General features: G+C 38.6%; 1 protein-coding gene across 7 annotated transcripts in view; it reads left to right on the forward strand.

Moving 5' to 3' along the window:
• Positions 1 to 21153, forward strand: part of mcf2l2 (MCF.2 cell line derived transforming sequence-like 2) — a 113705-nt gene that overhangs the window by 26265 nt on the left and 66287 nt on the right. For 5 of the 7 annotated variants that reach the window (XM_080878610.1, XM_080878614.1, XM_080878613.1 and 2 more), the window contains 14 exons: positions 4899 to 4982; positions 10195 to 10309; positions 10609 to 10699; positions 11194 to 11313; positions 12382 to 12498; positions 12609 to 12758; positions 13322 to 13446; positions 13555 to 13669; positions 16395 to 16514; positions 16715 to 16906; positions 17892 to 18083; positions 18171 to 18357; positions 18554 to 18651; positions 19593 to 19681. In XM_080878610.1, the coding sequence (XP_080734736.1) occupies positions 4899 to 4982; positions 10195 to 10309; positions 10609 to 10699; positions 11194 to 11313; positions 12382 to 12498; positions 12609 to 12758; positions 13322 to 13446; positions 13555 to 13669; positions 16395 to 16514; positions 16715 to 16906; positions 17892 to 18083; positions 18171 to 18357; positions 18554 to 18651; positions 19593 to 19681 (1795 nt within the window). The remainder of the gene's footprint in view (positions 1 to 4898; positions 4983 to 10194; positions 10310 to 10608; positions 10700 to 11193; positions 11314 to 12381; positions 12499 to 12608; positions 12759 to 13321; positions 13447 to 13554; positions 13670 to 16394; positions 16515 to 16714; positions 16907 to 17891; positions 18084 to 18170; positions 18358 to 18553; positions 18652 to 19592; positions 19682 to 21153) is intronic. The other 2 variants (XM_080878611.1, XM_080878616.1) reach the window with 1 other exon arrangement.

The raw sequence follows: 21153 nt of genomic DNA on the forward strand, positions 1-21153 counted from the left end.
GACTTTGGTGTCATATCCTTTATCCTGGTTTTGTTGAACAAGACGCTGATGTCACTGTACCTTTACTGTGTTCTTACATACACAGAAGAAGAAAGTACAATAAATACTACATCTATTACATGCACCAGTGGGACTAGATGTAACCAAAAATCAAAATCGCTTGGAATATGCCTTGTTGTTTACATACTGCTAACACCATCTGATCTCCATCAGAGCACTGACAATATATTTTGTTAACTTGCTGCTGGCGCAATGAGGACTTTGTCAAACTGAAAAAATGTCCCACCCTTTGAAGTAGGGCTGTAAGGTTTGCAGCTTTCCTCATGGGGCTATAATTTTGGCCATATTGAACAGGAGCTGCTGCCCAACATAGAAACAGATGCTAGTGAACCATTTAATTGTAGTAGTTCAACATATCTACAGAAAACTTTGTTAGTTCCTGCGTGTTGTTGTCCAAGCTTAATCTCCCAAATTAAGAATTTCACTGGTGCCATTAGAGTTCATTGCGTCCTTATAGGAGTTCCTCCTGCACGTACCCTTTGTCTCCTCAGGACTGCTTCAGTTTCTAAAAACAGCACTTTTCTGTCAAGCCTTGAAGTGGTCATGCATCACATCTGTCTTCACCACTCCTTTCTACTTTGATGTTCCAACAATACAGAACAGTCTCCCTCGTCGGGTGCCTGACCTGGATCTGATTGTATAACACTACTGTTCTGAATGTTCTTAGACAAAATTTCCTATACTTTTTTTTTTTAAATTAACCTGATCTTGAAAACTTTGTTTTTTTATTTAAAATGATATTAAACAGTGCAACCACTATATTAAATTTACCACAGGGCAAAAGTTTGCATTGGATGTTTGTTTTATAAAATGTTTTAGAATAGACACTTGTCACAGTGATGGATTGATAGTACACAGTGTTTAGTTTTATGTAGCCAGAGCAGTTTGCACAAGTTGCACAAGTATAGCAAATATTAGATACTCCGAAGACAAGGTTTTGTTTTAAGAAGACATTGTTGTGTGTTCTTAGCAAAATCAACAAAATCTTATAAAACATTTCAGGATGCACTCGTCTGTAACAGAAGCTGAATTTTTAATATCCTTGGTGTGTCAGTAGAATCAGATAGTAACAACAGAGGTACATTGATGATGCCTCCATTAGCGTCCACTACCAGCTGTTATGCTCTTCTGCTTCTGTCCCCACTCCCACTAGCACAAGACCTACCCAAGCATGTTTCAGAGTAATAAAGTGCAGTCAGTGTAAATGCATGTCTTTATTCTCTGTAACAGAGAAAGGCTTGTTCACTGCACAGTGCACTTAGAGCTTTACCCTGCAGGAGAACCATAATAAACATTAAACCAGAGCAGGAATACATATCCTTAAAGCCTCGTCTAAGAATGCTTTGTTCCAGTTCCTTATAAATGTCATATGAACAGCAGTCAGAAATGGATAGCTTTAGAACTGGCTGCTTAGGATGAACATGTGATGTGCAAAGAAAAATGGAGATAAAGGTCCCTAAAGTCAGCCTATTATTATGTGTTCTGCCATGTATGCTTTTGTCTGTCATATAATTACTGTTCCACTGCTGTTTGATCATATTAATGCTGGTCTAAATTATAAGGCTTCAGATTGCTTTAAATGCTTTGCTTCTATGTTTGAATCTTTATTCATCTGAATTCTATTCAGTTTTATTCATATAGTGCAAAATCACAACAGGAGCCGCTTCAAAGTACTTTATATTGTAAAGTAAAAACCGTATAATAATACAAAGCATATGGATCACATTTGTATGACGAATCCCTAATATGGTCATCTCAAACACATACTGTAGCTCTGGCTGAGAGAACAAAAGACCCACCCACATACTCTTTAAGCCTTTGTGAGGGGCTGCTAATTAAAAGACAGTTGGGTTAAGATATGAAATGTTAAAATGGCTTGTTTCAGACTGAGGAACTCAACCAAAACCCAAGATAAGATAAATAACAATTGCTTTGAACTGCAGATCACACAAAGCTCCTACTGTATAGAGACCACAAAAATATGGACTTTTAAGTCTATTTCATAGCAAAGATGTTCAGTAGAGTTGCATATTCTATTTTGGCCCGAACTGATTAATTCTTGGCTCTTTTTGATTCATCACAAGACATATTATCTTAATGCTAAATACAATAAAATGTTACACAAAGGGACAATTTTACATCACTGGTAAATATACACTTGGCTGGTACATTTTAGCTACTGGAAACCTTTGTTGGCAAAAAGTCACTTGATGCGTAATTTGTGAGAAAAGTTCTACTTTTTCTACTCAAGATCCACTTTTCTTTTCTTGAGTTGTTGGTAAAAACTCATTCAAGTTCTCTTTGAGTTTGCATATTTTATGTGAAACGTTTTTAGGTTCACATCAGCAATAATACTGGTGTACTAACAGAAATGTATGGGAAAATAGCTCAGTAGCCTAAGGTCCATGTTTGAGCATTCAGCCAGCACCAGTTTAGGGCAGTCAGCTTAAACAGTAAACTGCTTTGATTCAGTTTTTATTGTAAATTGAATTTGGAGTACAACAGCAATGCCCCTTTCCACTTACACGTCCTAACAAGTCCAACAGGTAGAGAAGATTGTCAAAGATACGGAAAATCAAATAACAAAAATCAAACAAAACAGTGTCAAATTATATTATAACACCTTCCTGCCCCCATTTTGTCTGTTTTTTCCTAAATGAATGCAGACAGATACTTTCTTATTAGTCTCTGAACCCCTGACTGATTCTGCTGACCTTTGAAATGGCCAATAATGTTTATGCTACCTGCAATCAATTTTCTCTATAAAACAATGTCTTTAGATTTTTCAACTTTAAAACATATCAGAGGATTTTTGTGCTTCAAGTTCAGAGGTATATACTGATGTTTTATGAAAAAATGTGTGCGTATATTGATACGTGCTTACCTCTCTTCTGTAGGTAAGGTCACAAAGTGTCCAGCCTAGGGACTGTACTTTTTATATTAATGAGTGAAATCTGTTGTTGGCCTCAACGCCTTTCTGTGGTATCTGTTTTGTTTACTTTTTACTTCCTTATTATGCATACCTGTATCTGCAGTTAAACTCAGAAAGCAACTTGTCTGGATGAATGTCATGGATCGCTGTGTGGCAGGCAGGATGAGGACCCAATCGCAAAACTCACAGACTCAGGGGATGAACTCAAAAAGCAGCTTTATTGCTGACAAAGGATGACAGGAAATACAAAACTAAACTGGGAAAAACTAACAAAGCTCACCAAGGAACACAGGGGAATCACACACAGCATGAGGGAGAACACGACACAGAACTGAGGGAGACGCAGACATAAATACACAGAGGGTTAACGAGGGAAGTGGGAGCACACGGGGAACACAGGTGACACTGATAATCATAACAAGACACGGCAGGAGTGAACACCACACTGGCGGGAGACGGGCAAAGTAAAACAGGAAGTACAGAGGTTCAGACAGGAGGAGAGAGAGCACGGGGAAAACACAGACATAACGGGCTGGGGAAAACATAGAATAAACACAAAGAGAGACAAGGGCTCATGACTACACAGAGGGGCACACAGGGGGTAAGAGTCACGAAGGGAAAACACTTAGGGAACAACACACCAGGGCAACTCAGGAAACATGGCCTAAATAAGGAACAAAATACAAAAATACATGAAAACTAAGAATACTGGGCCAACATGGCCCAGGACCATGACAATGAAATGGTTGAACGTGGCTCACAGTGTGTTTGAAGATGAAAATTCTTTCAGTAAGATGACAGATTCAGGACTGGAGTGATAATATCTACCTGTAGAAATGTCTGCTTTCCCTATTTCTCATTGGTACAAATACCCATTAAATTGTTCTGCGACTTACATTGGAGACTCCTGAAGTATTCATAATGCATCATGAAAACCTGGTTAATCAGACTCTGCATGGCATAGATGTATTTTCCTTGTATTGTTTCTAGTTGTCTGCTTCCATTCCACATCACCAAAGAATTACAAATGGAGCTAGGTGCCTGTCTATTCAGAGGATTACTGAGAAGCTTCAGGTGCTCAAGAGTGGTAAAGAACTGCTTGCTAGCCAAGCCTGTCAGGTCTCACCATTGTAATTCTCTAATTGCAGAGCGCTTACGTGAGTTAGCCCTTGCTATTGTCAAACTCATGTCACAGTTGGTAGTTGCAACGGCTACCAGACGTTGCAACTACGCTACCAGACATCCAAATCTTACTGTGGTTTTCTGCAGTGCTCCATGAAATAGCTACTTCATAGCTTTATAACTTTATAACTTTATACTCTAATGTGATTTTGTGTGCTAAGCTGCTAAGCTAAGGTTAAGCTTTTGATCAGTCAAACTAAAGGCTTGCCTTTTTTATTCAATTTATACGGAAGTCTGTATTTAGCTCCTCATCTTGCAATTCATGACATGACTGGAAATCTTTATTCCGGAGTTATCTGCTAGAATAGAATAGTCATTTTTGTCTGTTTTGTTTTTAGGGTCCATTTTAATAAATATTAATTAATTTGATATAAAATTAATTTTACGTAAGTAAAATTGTGCTAGCAATGCTACAACTGAGCTGCACGGCTACCAGACATCCAAATCTTACTGTGGTTTTCTGCAGTGCTCCATGAAATAGCTACTTCATCGCTTTATAACTTTATAACTTTATACTCTAATGTGATTTTGTGTGCTGCACTCTAGCCTGTTTTCTTTGATCTCCGATTAAATGATCAACTGGTCTTATGTGTGGCCTTTTTGATTTTATATTGTAGTATAATATACTTTTATATCATATGCAGCTGATATATGATATATGATATCTGTAATGTCTTTTCAAAATAGATCCATGGATAATTTACTGTTTTTTGCCTCCTTTCAGATGAGATCATGCAGCAGGACATCAGGCCCCTGCTGGCCGTAGACATCATAGAGCAGCTTCACCGCCAGTTTGCCTCGCTATCTGGTAAGTAACCTGCAATGTTCTATTTGCCCTCATTCCATACCTGAAGTTCATGTTAGGTGGAGGTATTGAAACAAAACTCTGGGTGGGACAACAAATGAGTGGTTAAAAGGAGACAAACAAGGAAAAACAGGAGACACAACAAAAGTAGCAAACACTGGACACAGTATCTGTTAACTCATGAATACTGCTATAGTACCATGACAGAAACATTAATAATCACACCATTATCATTACTAGCTACATTAAATCCACAGTTCCGTAAATTTAAGAGAAAAATATTGCACATATTTAGTCTTTTATGGCCATTATGTAACATGGAGCACTAATTAAAGCCTTTTTCATTTTTTACCCCTGACATCCTGTTACAGTACCACTTCTCCCTGTGCCTTCATGCTTACTGTAACTAAATATTAAGATATTTCAAAAAACCCCAAAAACATTCTCAGCAGTTTTTTAGCTGATGTTCTATTTTTGTGTTTTGTATCACAAGTTATGCAAGTGCCAGAAGAAAGGACTTCATGTGTAACTCAGCTGCTTCACTCTCTCATGACTTTTTATTCTTCACCGAGGAAATCACAAGCAAACGGATAATATGAGGAAACCACTGAAATCCCTTCAGCTGACTTGCTCACTGATTCTATTTGTTGATGTTTTTAAAAAAGAGGAAATCTGCTGGAGTGATATGTAATCATGATTCATTTAATTCCACAAAACACAGCAGTTCACTGGAGGTTTATACACACACAGATCTTCCTGTCCACATGTTTTGGGTTTTCTTTTAATTCCCCCTGGGGATTTGGGGCTTTTGAAAGTTCATTTGGCATTTTCAAGTTTGCTATGGCACTGAAACCTTATTCTCTTATTTAACAGTATTATTATATTCTGTCCTGGCATCTAGGTGCAAGTATCTGCTTTCTTGCAAACACACAAAATGGAGCTTGGTCAAAGATAGTGGATGCTATGATCTCTGGGGTTTTTTATGTTGTGCTTAAGTTGGCATTTGAATTCCTTATTTAAGATGTTCTCTGTTTGTTTTTAGGCATCCTGAGCTTTAAATAGAGTTAATTTTGCCTATATTTTCCATTTCACTGTTTCGTTATTGTTGTTACTTCCTGTTTTTATTATGGTAGTTATTTGTCTCCAGCTTTACTGCCCCACTACCTGTCTTGTTGTCCTTGATTACTTTGACCTGCATCTCCTGACTCTTCTGTATCCAGCTCCCTGATTTCCCTTTTGTCCTGACTTTGCAGCACTCTTTTCTCTACCAGCTGACCTACCAGTCTCTTCCTGCCTGTTGCCTGTCTATTTTGTGGTTAAGCTTTTGATCAGTCAAACTAAAGGCTTGCCTTTTTTTATTCAATTTACACGGAAGTCTGTATTTAGCTCCTCATCTTGCAATTTATGACATGACTGGAAATCTTTATTCCGGAGTTATCTGCTAGAATAGAATAGTCATTTTTGTCTGTTTTGTTTTTAGGGTCCATTTTAATAAATATTAATTAATTTGATATAAAATTAATTTTACGTAAGTAAAATTGTGCTAGCAATGCTACAACTGAGCTGCACATAACATGTTGTGTAATACTGATTTATTAATTCAAGATTTCATCCAACACACATCTTCCAGGGAACTGCTTCCTCCAGTTCTTTATAGGCTTCAGATAATAACATCTCAGGGAAATTGGCTGCAATAAAGATAAAGTCATAGCACAAAGAATTGTGTAAAAACATGAGCCAATAAAAAACCAAGAATGAGTAGACCACCAGACACTTTCAAATTCTAAAATGTAATGTACACATTAATGTTGTATCACCTTTTAAACTGAGAGCTCCATACGTGACAGAAGAAACATGAGAGAACATAAGCATTTTGTTTGCTTTTTGATTTCTTAAAAAAATATTTGAACATTTTTTTACAGCAACTTAAAGTTCAATTTGAAGCCTTAAAAACATTTAAGTGGTATATGTTTCTTTGTTTCTTTGTGTTATTGAAAAGCTTTTCATTTGAGGAAGTATGGATTTGAACTTTGTTGCTGAGACTATTGATGAGGAGAACATTAGTGGATGAGCAACTCTTAAAATGAGTTACACTAAAAGTAATATGCCATACCTTTAAAATATTGAATTCAATTCTTTTTTTCTTTGTTTTTTTTTAGTCTAATTGGCACAAACACCTAGTTGTGCAGTCTGCTGTTATAAACTCTTATGAAATAATTAACAAGAGTTGTTCTAAAGAGCTCACCAAAAGCTTTTAGAAGTCATAATAACTCACCCATGAAGTGGTGGACCATATTAATCTACAGAGAAGTGTTACAGAGATACATAGTGTGAAAAAGTCACAGATATCCTAAATTCAGTAAATGCAAAGATTCAAACCTCCTCTGGTATTAGCATCAGCACAAAAACTGCCACCAGAAGCTTCTTGGCATAGGTTTGCATGACCAATCAGCTTCTGTAGGTGTAATGCGTAGGTGGTTCACTACATGTATTTGCACATCATAGCTCACAATGATAAGCAAATGCGACCAGTTATTAACTATGGAACTGGTGGAAAGTCACATAATTTTAAGTTTAAAGGTTAGACAGGAGCATGCTTTTAGCATCCCAGCATTCACACTTGGTGCCCTCAGACTTTTCCAGATGTGCTGTTAGTGGTGACACAGCAGTCTGTGTGGTTCTCCAGGGATGCCTCTCATTCCTTCTCTCAGTCGTCTCACCAAACAGCCAAAATAACTGTTTCCAAAAGTTCCTCTCTCAGCATTACTTGCCTCTCGAATTACATAAGGGTAACACAAGTCTGGTTCATAGTCCTCACCACATGTGTGTGCCTACTGTGAGTGTGTGTGCCTTCTCAGTAGGATCCAGGTTTAAACGCTATGATCATTTGGTTTGCTATTTTTGTCTCTCTGTATACACATTTTATATATACATGAACTGGAACCAGTGAGGGTTTCCTTTTGCCAGAGACCAGTTAGGAAGTATACCAAACAATTTCATGCCTCTTTTCTTAGAGTTTTTATGATTTTGTTTTCCCTCATGGACAGCTGCAGGATTTGTTGCTTTCTTTTGATTCTCCTTAAAAAGTAAAGGGGAAACACATCACTGAGTGGTCAGTGTAAAACCCATCACTTTTTCTGGGTTAGATGATCATTGCACTACTAGCAGCAGGCAAGGAGTTGCAAGCAGGAAATTGGAAACATGCACATTTCACGTACTTTTACGGCAGTAACTTTATTAGGGAGAATTAACAGAGTCTTTTATGTTCTTAGAGAGGAAAATGTATATTTTTGTGGAGTGTTGAGTATAAACTTTCCATTCTCAGCAAGTTAGTTACATGTTTGTGGTTGAGAGATGCTGGTCAGACAAAATTCTAAACCAACAAAAATATCCTCAGATGTGCTGATTCAAGGTTATGCACAGCCCTTTAATGTCTGTATGAATGTCTGTAACTTTTAGCATTACAAACACTGTTAGTTTTTTTCTCAAGTAGCATGCCGTAGCAATGTTTTATTTGTCAAGCCAGCAGATTTATGGCTCATGCTCACCATCTAGTGACATTTCGAGAGATGTGCAAGTATTGGATTTTTCCAATCTGTATCTGCAACTAGAAGTGTCAAGACTACTGGTTGCACAGTGGCTCCTTGTAGGGCCCTTTTATAGATGTGCAAAGGTAAAGCATACTGATGATCAAATATAGTAAGCCACAAAAGCCTTGATTACGAGACAGAATTAACAATGAGAACAAACAAGTTTGAAAATACGACTGGTATTTTTAGACTTGTGTTTTGCTTAGCATTTACATTAGCTGGTTTAAGTTTATGAAATAATCATGGTTTGAGTTCAATAATTTCTTTCAAATCTTGAAACATTATTTAGATTATGGTTTAATGGTGTTTATTTCAGGTACATCTACAAAGTGTTGCAGACATTGAAAAATGACACTAGAGCAGGGGTGCTCAATACGTCGATCGCGATCGACCAGTCGATCGCAAAGGTAGTATTGGTAGATCGCATGGCATTAAAAAAATAGATGCCAGCCTATCATCCATCCCGTCACTTGATTGATACAGGGAAGCCAGTCAGATGACAGCAGATTTTTTCTGACGCTTAGGTCGCTGCGCATGCGCAAACAGCGGCGCGAAGTGTAGTAAAACTGACAAGCTAGTCAGCGAGTTAACTCCAATTTTTAGCTCTCGGTTTTTTCTCTTAAACCTGGCCGTCAGCAGCTACTGTCCGGACTATGCATCCCTGGCTGATTCAATTCAGTGCAAGTCATCAGAGTAAACTCAGGTAATGACAAAAAATTTACATAGTTAATTGTGTTGTGAAATATTGGATATTGCGGTTATGCATGTATATACATTGTAGATATAAAGAATCAATATATTTATAAATAAGTATATGTTTTGGATTTTTGTAGTGGGTAGATCATTTTGACTTGGTCATTTTATAAGTAGCTCACATGCGGAAAAAGTGTGAGCACCCCTGCACTAGAGGGTTGTCCGCTGTAGTGAAATGTGACATGAAGAACATTAATTCATAGTTATATAGTGCTTTCTAGTCTTACTGACTACTCAAAGCACTTTTTTCACAATACAAGCCACAATCAAATCTCAAGAAGACTGAAGCACACAGCCTCATCCACAGCAAGGACCAGTAATTCATGAGTCAAGTATAAGACTACCCTGAGGTCTTATACTTGACTCATTGAACAGTTTGGTCTTCTTACAGTTGGCAATGAAGACAAAAAGAGTGAAAACAGTAAAACCAAATCTGTGAGAAGTGTAAATAAAATGTTATGGTTGGACATATACTAAGAACACAATGTAGTTTAACTTTAATTGAGAGCCTAAAGGAACAAACATAGTACTGAGGTGTTAGAGTTGGGGTGTTCCTCTACCATTTTACATTTAGTAGAACCACATTCCCAAAAGTCATTGCCCATTCCCCATGTCGCTAATTTCATCTGGGTGCCTGTAATACGATTCCTACTGGGAAAACAAAACAATTTCATATATTCTGATTTAAATGGTGTCTTAACTTTCATTTCAGATATCTTAAATGAAACACAATTTTCATACAGCTGTGATGGAGGTTTTACAGATGTCCGCATTTCAACTTAAAGGGAATCCTTTAAGTTATCAAATGATAAAATGTCTTGCAATACAGTTACTGCAGTTATTGATTTGGGTTTATTTTTTCTGTGCTATAGGAGGGCGAGGGAAAGATGGTGCCCCCATCATCACTTTCCCAGAGTGCTCAGGCTTTAGCGAAGTGCCAGAGGAAGATTTCCTCAATGTAGTTACTTACCTGACCAGCATCCCCAGGTATGTATACTCACACACAATTAAAACTAATAACGAGAAAGATCATAAAGATAAAATTCCATTTGATTCAAAACTATCCCCACAGGATCACATTTGATCCTGGGTGCTTAAACGTCTTCACTGCTTCATCTCAACAGTAATATCATAAGGCTTTCTGGAAATTATGCTTAGTGGTGTACTAATTGTGTATTCCTTGAAATGTGGACAATTCTTGAGTTCTGTATTTTCCGGAGCCTGAAACCTTTGGGAATTTGATTAGCATGGCCTATAACTTTAAATTGTTTTCCTCCTCTCTCCAGCCTGGATGCTGCAAGCATTGGCTTCATTATCATCATCGACCGGCGGAAGGACAAATGGAGCTCAGTAAAGGCCTCTCTATCCAGGATCGCTGTAAGTTCAGTGAGATACTTAAATCACCATGGAAATATATACAAGGACCTTTTTAAAATGTTTCTTTTAAGTCTTTGTGTTTCCTACACAGGCGTAACAACCCTGTGAAAGCCTCATTTTCTTTTGGGCCCTTACCGTCACATTGTACCAGAGCAATGGATGGATCACAAACACATTCATTGTAGAATTCCTCATTTAACAATCAATTTCAATGCAATGGCTTGTAGTACACACCTATATCACAGCAAGAGTGCCTCTAGAACAAATCTCTTCACTCCTTCCTATTTTAAACACCATTTTTACTATCAGGCTCAGTGAGCTTGAACTAAAATGGGCAGATCTTTCATAACATGCTTCTGTAACAAACTAATTATGACCTGCAATAGTTTTATACCAGAAGAATATATTTTAGCTTGTTACAAGCAACTTACAGATAACCATGAGAATGAAAAGATGCAATATCTTATTTTAAGTTCATTTGTTATATTTTCCAGGGGGCATTCCCAGGAAATCTTCAGTTAGTGTTGGTGCTGAGGCCATCCAGGTTCTTCCAGAAGCATATAGCAGATATTGGGATCAAACTACACAAGGATGACTTCAAAATGAAGGTACCGGTAAGCATGCAGGTGTTTTATTCTGAGCCAGGGTATGGTTCTGAAACAGACACCTAAAAGAGAGACAAAAAGTATTCCCCATGATAATAGTTAGCTTTTTTGATATACTGAAAGAGAAAACATGTCATCCAAACACACAGAGATGCTATGCTTTAACACAACGAGGGATTTTTTTTCCATAGAACAATTCCTTAAATTGCATAAGGTGTGATTTTTTTTTTTTTTTATCACAGCACAATTAAACCTAACATTTCAATAGCAAAGTATGAAAAGCATCAAGCATGCACCACCCACCCATCCATCCATCCATCCATCCATCCAACCATAACTCCATCCATCTATCAGGAAAACTACACTTTCCTCTCCATGGCCACTTTCTCCAGTGTTTCCTGGAGGACTCCAAGCTTGTTGAGAGATGTTATGTCTCTTTTGTAGGTGTTAAACATAACTATAGCTTTTTATCCTTTGATGGGCATGTCAGTGGTATCAAAACGATATAAAAATACTGACAAAGACAGACACAGTGGATCAGTTGTCAGAGTTGTGTAACATAACCAGGTCTTCCTCAATCCACTGTTTTGTTAAGATAAACACTGTGTCACATTTTTGAAGGACTGAGCAACAGTGAGCAAAGAGGTTTGGTGGGAAAGAAAGACTGGCTGCTTTGACAGGAAAATCACACAACAGGAAAATTGCATTTATTTTTTGTGAGGGAAATCATTTCATCATAGATCTTAGGTTTTAGCTAAACAAGATAAATAAATTATTCATGAATACATATTTTGATACTTATTTTCAAGTCAGCACCTACAAATGCATCTCATTTTTTAAAATTGTGTATGCAAATGTAGTAATAAAAACAATAACCCCTTACTTATATGGTGCCTTTCAAAGCAAAGTTTTGAAAGGTACAAAGTGTATGTCTTGTAAACCAAAATGTTTGATTTCCTATTTAGTAACTTACCAGGCAACGCTTCCCATCTTGCAACAACATTGACTATGAGAAGTTGTTCTACCAATTTTACTTAATAATAATGGAGCACGTAAAGCAATGCACTGTGTTTGCAGATCGTGATGCTGAACTCGCTGTCTGACCTACATGGCTATGTGGATAAAAGCCAGCTGACCCGAGAGTTAGGAGGAAACCTGGAATACTGTCACAGTCAGTGGATACACCACCGAACAGTGAGCACTGACTTACTGTAGCATTCAATACCAGATTTGACATTATAGCAGGTGTATGGTGAGCTAGATTAGAAGACATTGCAGAGTAACATGTGAGTCTGTTTCCATAGGCCATAGAAAATTTTGCCATGACAGTGAAAACCACAGCCCAGATGTTACAGAAGTTCGGGACAGACCTAGCAGAGACAGAGCTGCCCAATGACGTCCAGTGCACCAAAGACCTCCTTACAGCACACACCGACAAACACAATAACCTCAAGGTAATGTGGTGCATTAAATATGCTAGGACACACACACACATATTAACATGAGACAAAGCAAGTATTTTTACACTAGTATATCTGGTTAGCACTGGTGCCTCACAGCAAGAAAGTCTTGAGTTCAATTCCACCATCACGCCATGGTCTTTCTGTGTGGAGTTTGCATGTTCTCCCGGGTCCTCCGGCTTCCTCCCACAGTCCAAAGACATGCAGTTAGTGGGGTTAGGTTAATTGGAAACACTAAATTGCCCATAAGTGTGAATGCAGGAGTAAATGTGAGTGCAATTTGCTGTTAGCCCTGCAACAGACTGGCGACCTTTCTAGGCTGTACTCTGCCTCTCGCTCTAAGACAGCTGGGATAGGCTCCAGCCTTGGAATATTCTACGTGACTGACTTTACCTACTTCAAATATCAGTTTTAAATGCAAAAGTGTAGATGTCTTTAATTCCTCTACTACATGTACTTGGATATTTCTGCTGAAATAGGAACTTGCACAGATTTGCAAAAGTTTCTCTATGATATTAATGTTCTGTGATATTAATGCTTCTGTTTCTGTGAATCAGGATGAACTGAGGCTAGCTGTGAAGCAAGGCACCACCTTGTATAGTTGTATAAAAGATCAGTCAGCCAAGTCAGAGGATCATGAACTCAACCCTGATGAGATGGAAAACCAAACTACTGTGGAAAGGTAACAAACGACAAAGACTCCTTTATAGATGTCATGCACACTGTATATTGTTATGTATTTTGAGCAATTATGTACCAATTCTCATTACATTTGTAATCTGTGTTTTAGGCTTTTGGCCCAGCTAGATGAGACAGAAAATGCCTTTGAACAGTTCTGGAGCAAACACCATCTCAAACTGGAGCAGTGCCTACAGTTGCGTCACTTTGAGCAGGACTTCAGAGAGGTAAAGTATGCCATTGCCATGCAGCCTTTGGTTTTTCATGTGAGGTACTGCAAGTAGACCAGTGGAAAGGGCAATGTTTCGCATCTTCACATATTACAATGAGTGTATGTCCTCTACATTTCTAAAAATGTTTTTTTAATATCACATTTTTATGAAACAACTTGATCTTGGGATAATTTAATGCAGAGAGAACAGGGATGAGTGAATCTTTCATTTTTACAAATAATGTTTTGCAGAGGTGGCCCCTTGCTGTGTGTGTTCCCTCCGCTCTCTCCCCACCGATGCGTACACTGTCCGGTCTTGTGGTGTTTGTTGTGTCGAATCTAGCATAGAATACATTTAGATCCTCACACAGAGGCCGTGGTGTGCTGATTTTCCCCTCTTTAGTCTGTGAATGTGTTTAGTCCCTGGCACATTCTCCCACGATTGTGAAATTGCTGTTCCACTTTGTCCCTGTACTCCCGTTTGGCTGCTTTAATGAGTTGGTAATTTGCGTGTTTGTAGTCCAATGTGTTCGCGGAGGCAAAAGCAGTGTTCCCTGCCGCCAGTGCAGTGCAAACATCACTCTTAATCCACGGTTTTTGATTTGGGTAGACTTTTAACTGTTCTGGGTGGGACGACATCTTCCACGCATTTTCTGATAAATCTGTAGACTGAGTTTGTGTCCTCATTGATGTCGTCAGCAGCCATGTGAAACATTCCCCAGTCCGCGTTATCAAAACAGTCCCACAACATGGACTTTGATTGGTCCGACCAACGGTATAAACGCCGCCTCTGGGTGTGCGGTTTCCTTACTGCTAATCACGCTGTACAGTTCTCTGCATGTTCGATCAGTGTCGGCTTGTGGGGGGATGTAAACAGCCATAATAATGACTGCTGTAAATGCTCTCTGTAGCCAGAATGGCCAGCACTTAATCATCAGGTACTCCAGGTCCAGTGAGCAGAAGGAGTTAACCGGGTGCACGTTGGGGCAGTCACATCAGCTGTTGTTGATGCACACACCACCGCCTCTGCCTTTCTCAGTTTGCTCCTGTGACCAATGCGCTGCCCCGGTAGTTGTATGGCGGAGTCCGATAGCCAGGTTTCTGTGAGGAAGATCACGCAGCAATCCCGCATCTCTCACTGGAATGAGATCCGTGTCCGAAATTCGCACAGCTTGGTCTCCAGAAACTGCACAATAGCCTGTAATAAACTGGAGAGCGGTGGTCTGTTAGTGGGCCATCTCAGTCGAACCAGAACGTTGGATCTTCTGCGTCGGCGTTTGCGGCCTCCTCCACGGGGCCAGAACAAAGGTGTCTCAGGCAAGATGAATGGGGGGTTGCAAACTTGAACTCAGGTAAACGATAAGAAAATTCAGCTCTCAGGCCCCCTCCTTGATTCAGAGATGGTCTTTCCCTTTTCACGTAAATGGCCTCCTTGACTCCACGCTCAAACCAGCGTTCCTCCCTGTCCAGGATGTGTACATCCTCATCCTTGAAACAGCGTCCACTGGCCTGTAGGTGTAAATAGACTGCAGAGTCCTGGCCTGACAAGGCAGCTCTTCTGTGTTGTGCTAAAGGGTACATCTTTCGCCATTTTACAATGCTGTGATTGCAGCCATTACCCAACTCTCTGTGAATGGTACTCATGGCCATTGATCAGTGGGTTTTGGTCAGTGGTTGTTGATCAATGGTCATGAGAATTTGCATAATTAAGATTAAGGAACTGACCTCCCAGCTCATTGTTCCTTCAGGTTCAGTCATTATGCAAATGTACTGTTTATAAGATTGGGGAAACCTGCAGTCAGCTGAGACTGAAGACGTCACTTAGATGAGTGACGAAACGTTTCTCCCACAAAACGCTACATCCATTTAGTTCCTTTTATTCGGTAACTAGCCAGAAAGTAAAAAGCAAGAATGCAGTGAATGAGTGAGCAGAGATGAAAAACTATGGGGACAACAGGGCAGATACCAGTTTCTTTGCTCACAGCTTACATCACTGGCACGTCTCCAACCTCCTAATAAAATAGAACTGTTATTCTCAGCAGTCATCACAGCTTCTTCTGGTGTAAAGCCAAAGACACCTTTTGCATAATGATAAAATCCAAGTGCCTTCAGAGGGCTATGCATATACATTCATAATACAGAGACAGGCATCACTTACTGCTATCAGTCAACATGATTAAACTAAAGGCCTTCTATTTTTATGTTTTAGATTAATTAAACACACGAAAACAGCAACAATAAAGGGAAATATTAACACCATGTGCCCCAAAACCTTAATACCCCCCCCCCCCCCCCAAAAAAAAAAGTAAGAGTAACCCGACATACAAAAATGGAATAAAATGAAATTACAGTTGCTACAGTGTCAACAATAGCAAGTACTGTTGCCACCTTCTCCAAGCAAAGCACAGCTCTGATGCAGTTTCCACACTGATTAATATATAATACAGGCAGCCATGGTTTAGAGGAAAATACAGTCAGGGCAGAAAGAAAGGACCACACTGCCCCCTGCTGATGAATACTGAGATCACAGCCCTACTGCAGAATTCTTACAGAGCTACCAAGATACTGCTACTGTTTAATGTTTAAGCTGTGTTTTTACATTTAAAAAAAAGTTTTACACAAACTAAAGCAACAAATGTAATTCGTCGTTTGGTTTGTTTAACACGAGCAGAATAGATAACGAAGTAACTCAATGGTTCTCACTGCTTTTTCTCTGTTTCTCTCCAATCATTGGTGATCAGGTCAAAGTGTCTCTCGACAGCTTGATAGACAGTCTAAACAGCCTTTCAGACACTGGGGATTGTGTGGCCAGAGTTGAAAAAATGCTCAAGGAGCTAAAAACACTGGAGGAGAAAGCTCAGGTTTGTAATGGCACAGTTACACACACAATAGCACATAATCATTTAATAATATCGAATCATTACAAGTAATTTGGTTTCTTGTTAAAGCAATCATCATGAATCACTTTAGTAGCGTTGTAGAGTTACACAGTTGAGTGTGGATACCCTGAAGCTTTTGTTTGCACAGCTTAATGTATCATATTTAATTGATTTTCTTCCAGGCCACACTGGAAAAGGCACAACTTCACGCACTGCATGGTGACCAGCTGATTCAGAGCAATCACTATGCTGTGGACTCCATCAGACCCAAATGTGTCGAGCTCCGTCGTGTCTGTGACGACTTCAGCAATGAGGTCAAGAAAAAGACAGATATTTTGTCCAAATCTCTGCAGATACACCAGGGCATAGATAAGGTAAGGATACCATGTGAGTCGTGTACATTTACAGATGGCTACAAATCCAAAAGTTTGACTTAACACAAGCCAGATGAAATGTGATGAATCTGTTCTTTGGTTGTTGTTTTTTTAATCTTTTCATTAGATAATTCTGGACCAAAATGTCCAGACAGTGGGACATGTTGTAAAATCACACTGACATATTTACATCTTAGAATGTCACGGCCTCTATTTGCATCCAGCAGATGGCGCAAGCATTGAGTTAAAGTTGTTTAATCTTGAGTCTCTGGCACCTAAATATAATGTAAATATTATTTTTTACTCAATGTTCTTAGTGAAATGTGCTGCTGAGCACAGCTTTAATTCCAAATTTGGTTCAACTGTTTCGATATTTTAAAATGAGTTGAAAACTGCTTGGACTACTATTTGATTAGATAAATCTACAATTACATAATATGTGTTCTACATTACACCTGTGACTCGACTGGTGTAATGTGACTCTTCCAAAAAAAGAGCTGATGGTTGTTTTTCTGTTTGAGTAAGGTGTGGACGGATCATTGTTTTGACTGGGCCATCTGTCCACACTGCAGCTGTAGACATATTCAAATAAACCGTCATTAACACGCTCATCACCGTGGCTTCAGTTCTCCCGGTTGCCACAAGACCAACTATTGCAGTCATTGTGTTTAAATATGAAAATCTAAATCTATTCTAATCTTATCGTACAAGAGCACTCACCATCGGTTTGACCAAATAATCTTTTTAAAGATAAAGATATTAAAGATATTAGAAGACTGACAACTTGACATAACTCAACAATCGAGGATTTTATTACCTGCATAACAAGTTTCTACAGACCCAACTGGGATTTTACTTGCAGTATTTTCCTCCTACTACCCAAATACAGGACTCTTACACTGTGACACCATATGTGAAGGGATGATTATGTTTTCTAAAACTGAATTCTTGGCTATTTGCTGATGTCATTAGATGTTGTGTGCAGGTTAACCAATGGTGTGAGTCTGGGATCTACTTGCTGGCATCCCAGGCTGTGGATAAGTGTCAGTCACAGGAAGGGGCAGAGTCAGCACTGACAGACATCGAACATTTTCTGGAGTCAGCAGAAAAGAACCAACTGACTGAACTGAGGAACCTGCACAATCAGTATGAGGTTGTCTTGTCAGAGGATATCAAGGTACAGTCCACAAACATAATACTTTGAAAGATGTTCTGTTGCAAAAATGATGAGGACAAAGGTAGATGTATAGCTTTTTACTCGCAGGGTAGTGTACTGAAGGCGCTAAAGAGACTGGAAGATGTTCAGGAGATGTTTGAAAAGCGGCATCTCAGTCTGAAGAGACTGTCAGCTAAACAGACAAGGCCCATCCAGCCTGTTGCTCCACGGCCTGAATCCTCCCCCAAACGGCCCTCAGTGAAGAACACCCCCAGGACTGCAGGAGGCCAACAGCGTAATTTGATCTTTGTGTTTTCAGCTAATTTAAATGAAGATATGTTCTTTTGGTTTTTGTCTTAACTGTAAGCTTTTGCAAGACTCTACAACAGTTAGATTAATCTGAAGTAATGCAAAGACTACAAACAAGAAAACACACAAACTTTGAAGAAAGAAAGGATCAAAGTTACCAGCGTGCTGTCATCTTGTTTCAGCTCTTGCTCGCAGAGCTTCCGATAATTCTAACAAACAGCAGGCTGAAGCTGATCTCAACAAGAAGAAGAACATAAGGAAGGCAAAGGGAGGAATCAAGGTAATGTCCTTAGGCTCACTGAAACAGTAAAACACATTTAAAGTCCTGTTCATCTGTCTTTGACCTCATTTCCATTGAATTACATTTCATTTCACTCTGAAATGTGGTGGTAACAACAAACACAACAAAACTGATGGACCCAAACTATTTTTATTGGCTAAGAAAGGCTCTACTTTCAGAAACTTACCAGTTATTCATGGATGCACATAGGAAGCACAGTTGTTCAGTAGTCGGTACTGCTGCCTCACAGAGGCCCCTGGATTGTCTATATTAACACCTTTATTTCATAGTTTTTTTTATTTATTTTTATGACTTTTAGTATTTTGAGTGAAAGAAAACATGAGATATGTGAATGGATCTACTTCATCATCTTCTTTATTCCCACCAGTAGAGGGCAGAGGGGTTGACTGGTCACACATTTTAATACTCAGTCCAAAAGTGTATGCCAATTTGGTGGTTGACTGTGCACTCGTATAATTTATTTTGTGACTCAAGCTTCCTGGAGGCCTGATGCCAAAAGAGCACAAACTCTTCTGGTCATGTTACATGTCACACAGTCAGTTTAATGAAGTCGTGGAGTTTTCAGCATACTTGGTCAAACACTCATCCCTCTTTGAAACCGTTTTTTTTTTTTCAGAAGAAAAAAAAAACAATAATGCTGGTAGATATTCTTCTGAAAATTTTAAATCAATCATACGCCAGACACGAATGCTGTTTTTGTATAATGTTGGCAGATATCTGATCCTTCCTATAGCAAAGATATTTTACTGTTAAAAGGAGTTTTCCTCGACACTGATGCTCATAAGGGTATGTAAGCTCAGTGAGATTTTCTCTCTGATATTGGAAGGTATTTGGAGATTTTTTCTTGTAAAACACAGTGCTATAAAAACAAAAGAACTGATTCATTTAAAGCCACTTGTGCATATATTTGTGTGTTACAGATTGAGGTCATGCATGAAGAAAGCCAAGGAGGCTCCACACATGTTGTTGTGACAAATGAGACTGAGGAAAGTCTATCCAACAGACGCAGGTAAGGGGGGATAATGTCGTATTCCTGCGATTATAACAAAAGCACATCTTTTACAGCTGCAGTTTATTTTATGGCATAATTTTATGCAGTGTACTATACTCTTCCCAAGGATAGTGCAAGTATTTCTGACATGGTAGAAAAACAGTTAACGCCCAGATAAGTCCTCATAATACTTAACAAACAATATATATCCACATATCCTTTCAATCTTTAAAAATGTCATTTCTCAATCCAATATGTGTCTTGACCTCTTGAAACATTGATTTACTTGTAAACAAACTAGTGGTACTAACCCTAACTGATGTGACCATAATTGTTCCTATGTGGTTAACTAATATGTACCTTAAACTTTCCTTCTTCAGGCAATAGATAAGTAAACTTAAACTTTGATACAGCAAGACAAACACATGTCAAATAAGAAAGAGCAGGTAATGGGATGTAAAAGGTCCACAATGAAGTTTTGTTGGTGTTGGATTTTATTTAATTTCTTACCACCTCACTTATGCTAGCCTTATGAGTAGATACATTATCTAGGTTCAAGTAAAATAATAAGTAGATCCTATGTGAAACTGATTCTGAACTATTGTTTTTTTTTTTTATTTAAGCAAAAATTCTATTAACAAAATTGATACATTCAAAGAAATGTCACACAAAAATTACAACAGCATTCAATTTCAGAATTTAAAAAAAGATCAAACAGTATTATAGAAAAGAATGCAGTCTCTCCTTTTATCACACTATGAAATCCATAAAATTATAATGAGATTTTTCGGCTGGGATTAGAACCATCAATGTGTAATTTCAACCAGAAATAACTTAAACTAAAACACCCTTTGTTGCCCAAAATTAATGTGAAAGGTTTGGCATTGAGTGCACAGGTAAAGGCTAGGCATTTTGGAATAATGTACTTGGCACAGACAAGTCAGTTTGGGGTCAGTATATCAGAGACAGGTTTACTGCAGACTTTTTCAATCTCACTCCTGAGGTGTCAAATACTCCTGCTCGGAGTGGACACTTAGACGTCACATTACTTACATACCATCTTAGCTTCATTTTTCAGTGTGCATGTAATCAAATAGACTTACTCCACATACAAAAAAGGCATTGTGAGATTGTGGTTAAATGTTTTGCTTTGGTAACCCTGTGATAGATTAGGGTAATGACCGCTGGAATAAATAAAGCAACTATAAATTGTATAAGAGCTTAAAAAATGGTTGGATCGATGATTTGCTTAGGTGTTGCTCAGCTATCTAAAGGTGTCTGAACAGTTTTCAGACACCGTAAAACTATGCAATCTGCAGATTTCGAGATATTGTGAAACCTGCAGATTGAACCAGAAGTAAGTATTTCAACAGGTGAATCGTTGTAATCACACTTGTAAATCCAAAACAAAATCAGAAAGAAAATGAGGTAATTGCTATTCAAAAGTCAAAGCCTTGCTCATAAATCTGTCCAACTACATTATGGGTTGG

The sequence above is a fragment of the Rhamphochromis sp. 'chilingali' genome, assembly GCF_963969265.1.
Source record: "Rhamphochromis sp. 'chilingali' genome assembly, chromosome: 3".
NCBI classification, from domain to species: domain Eukaryota; kingdom Metazoa; phylum Chordata; class Actinopteri; order Cichliformes; family Cichlidae; genus Rhamphochromis; species Rhamphochromis sp. 'chilingali'.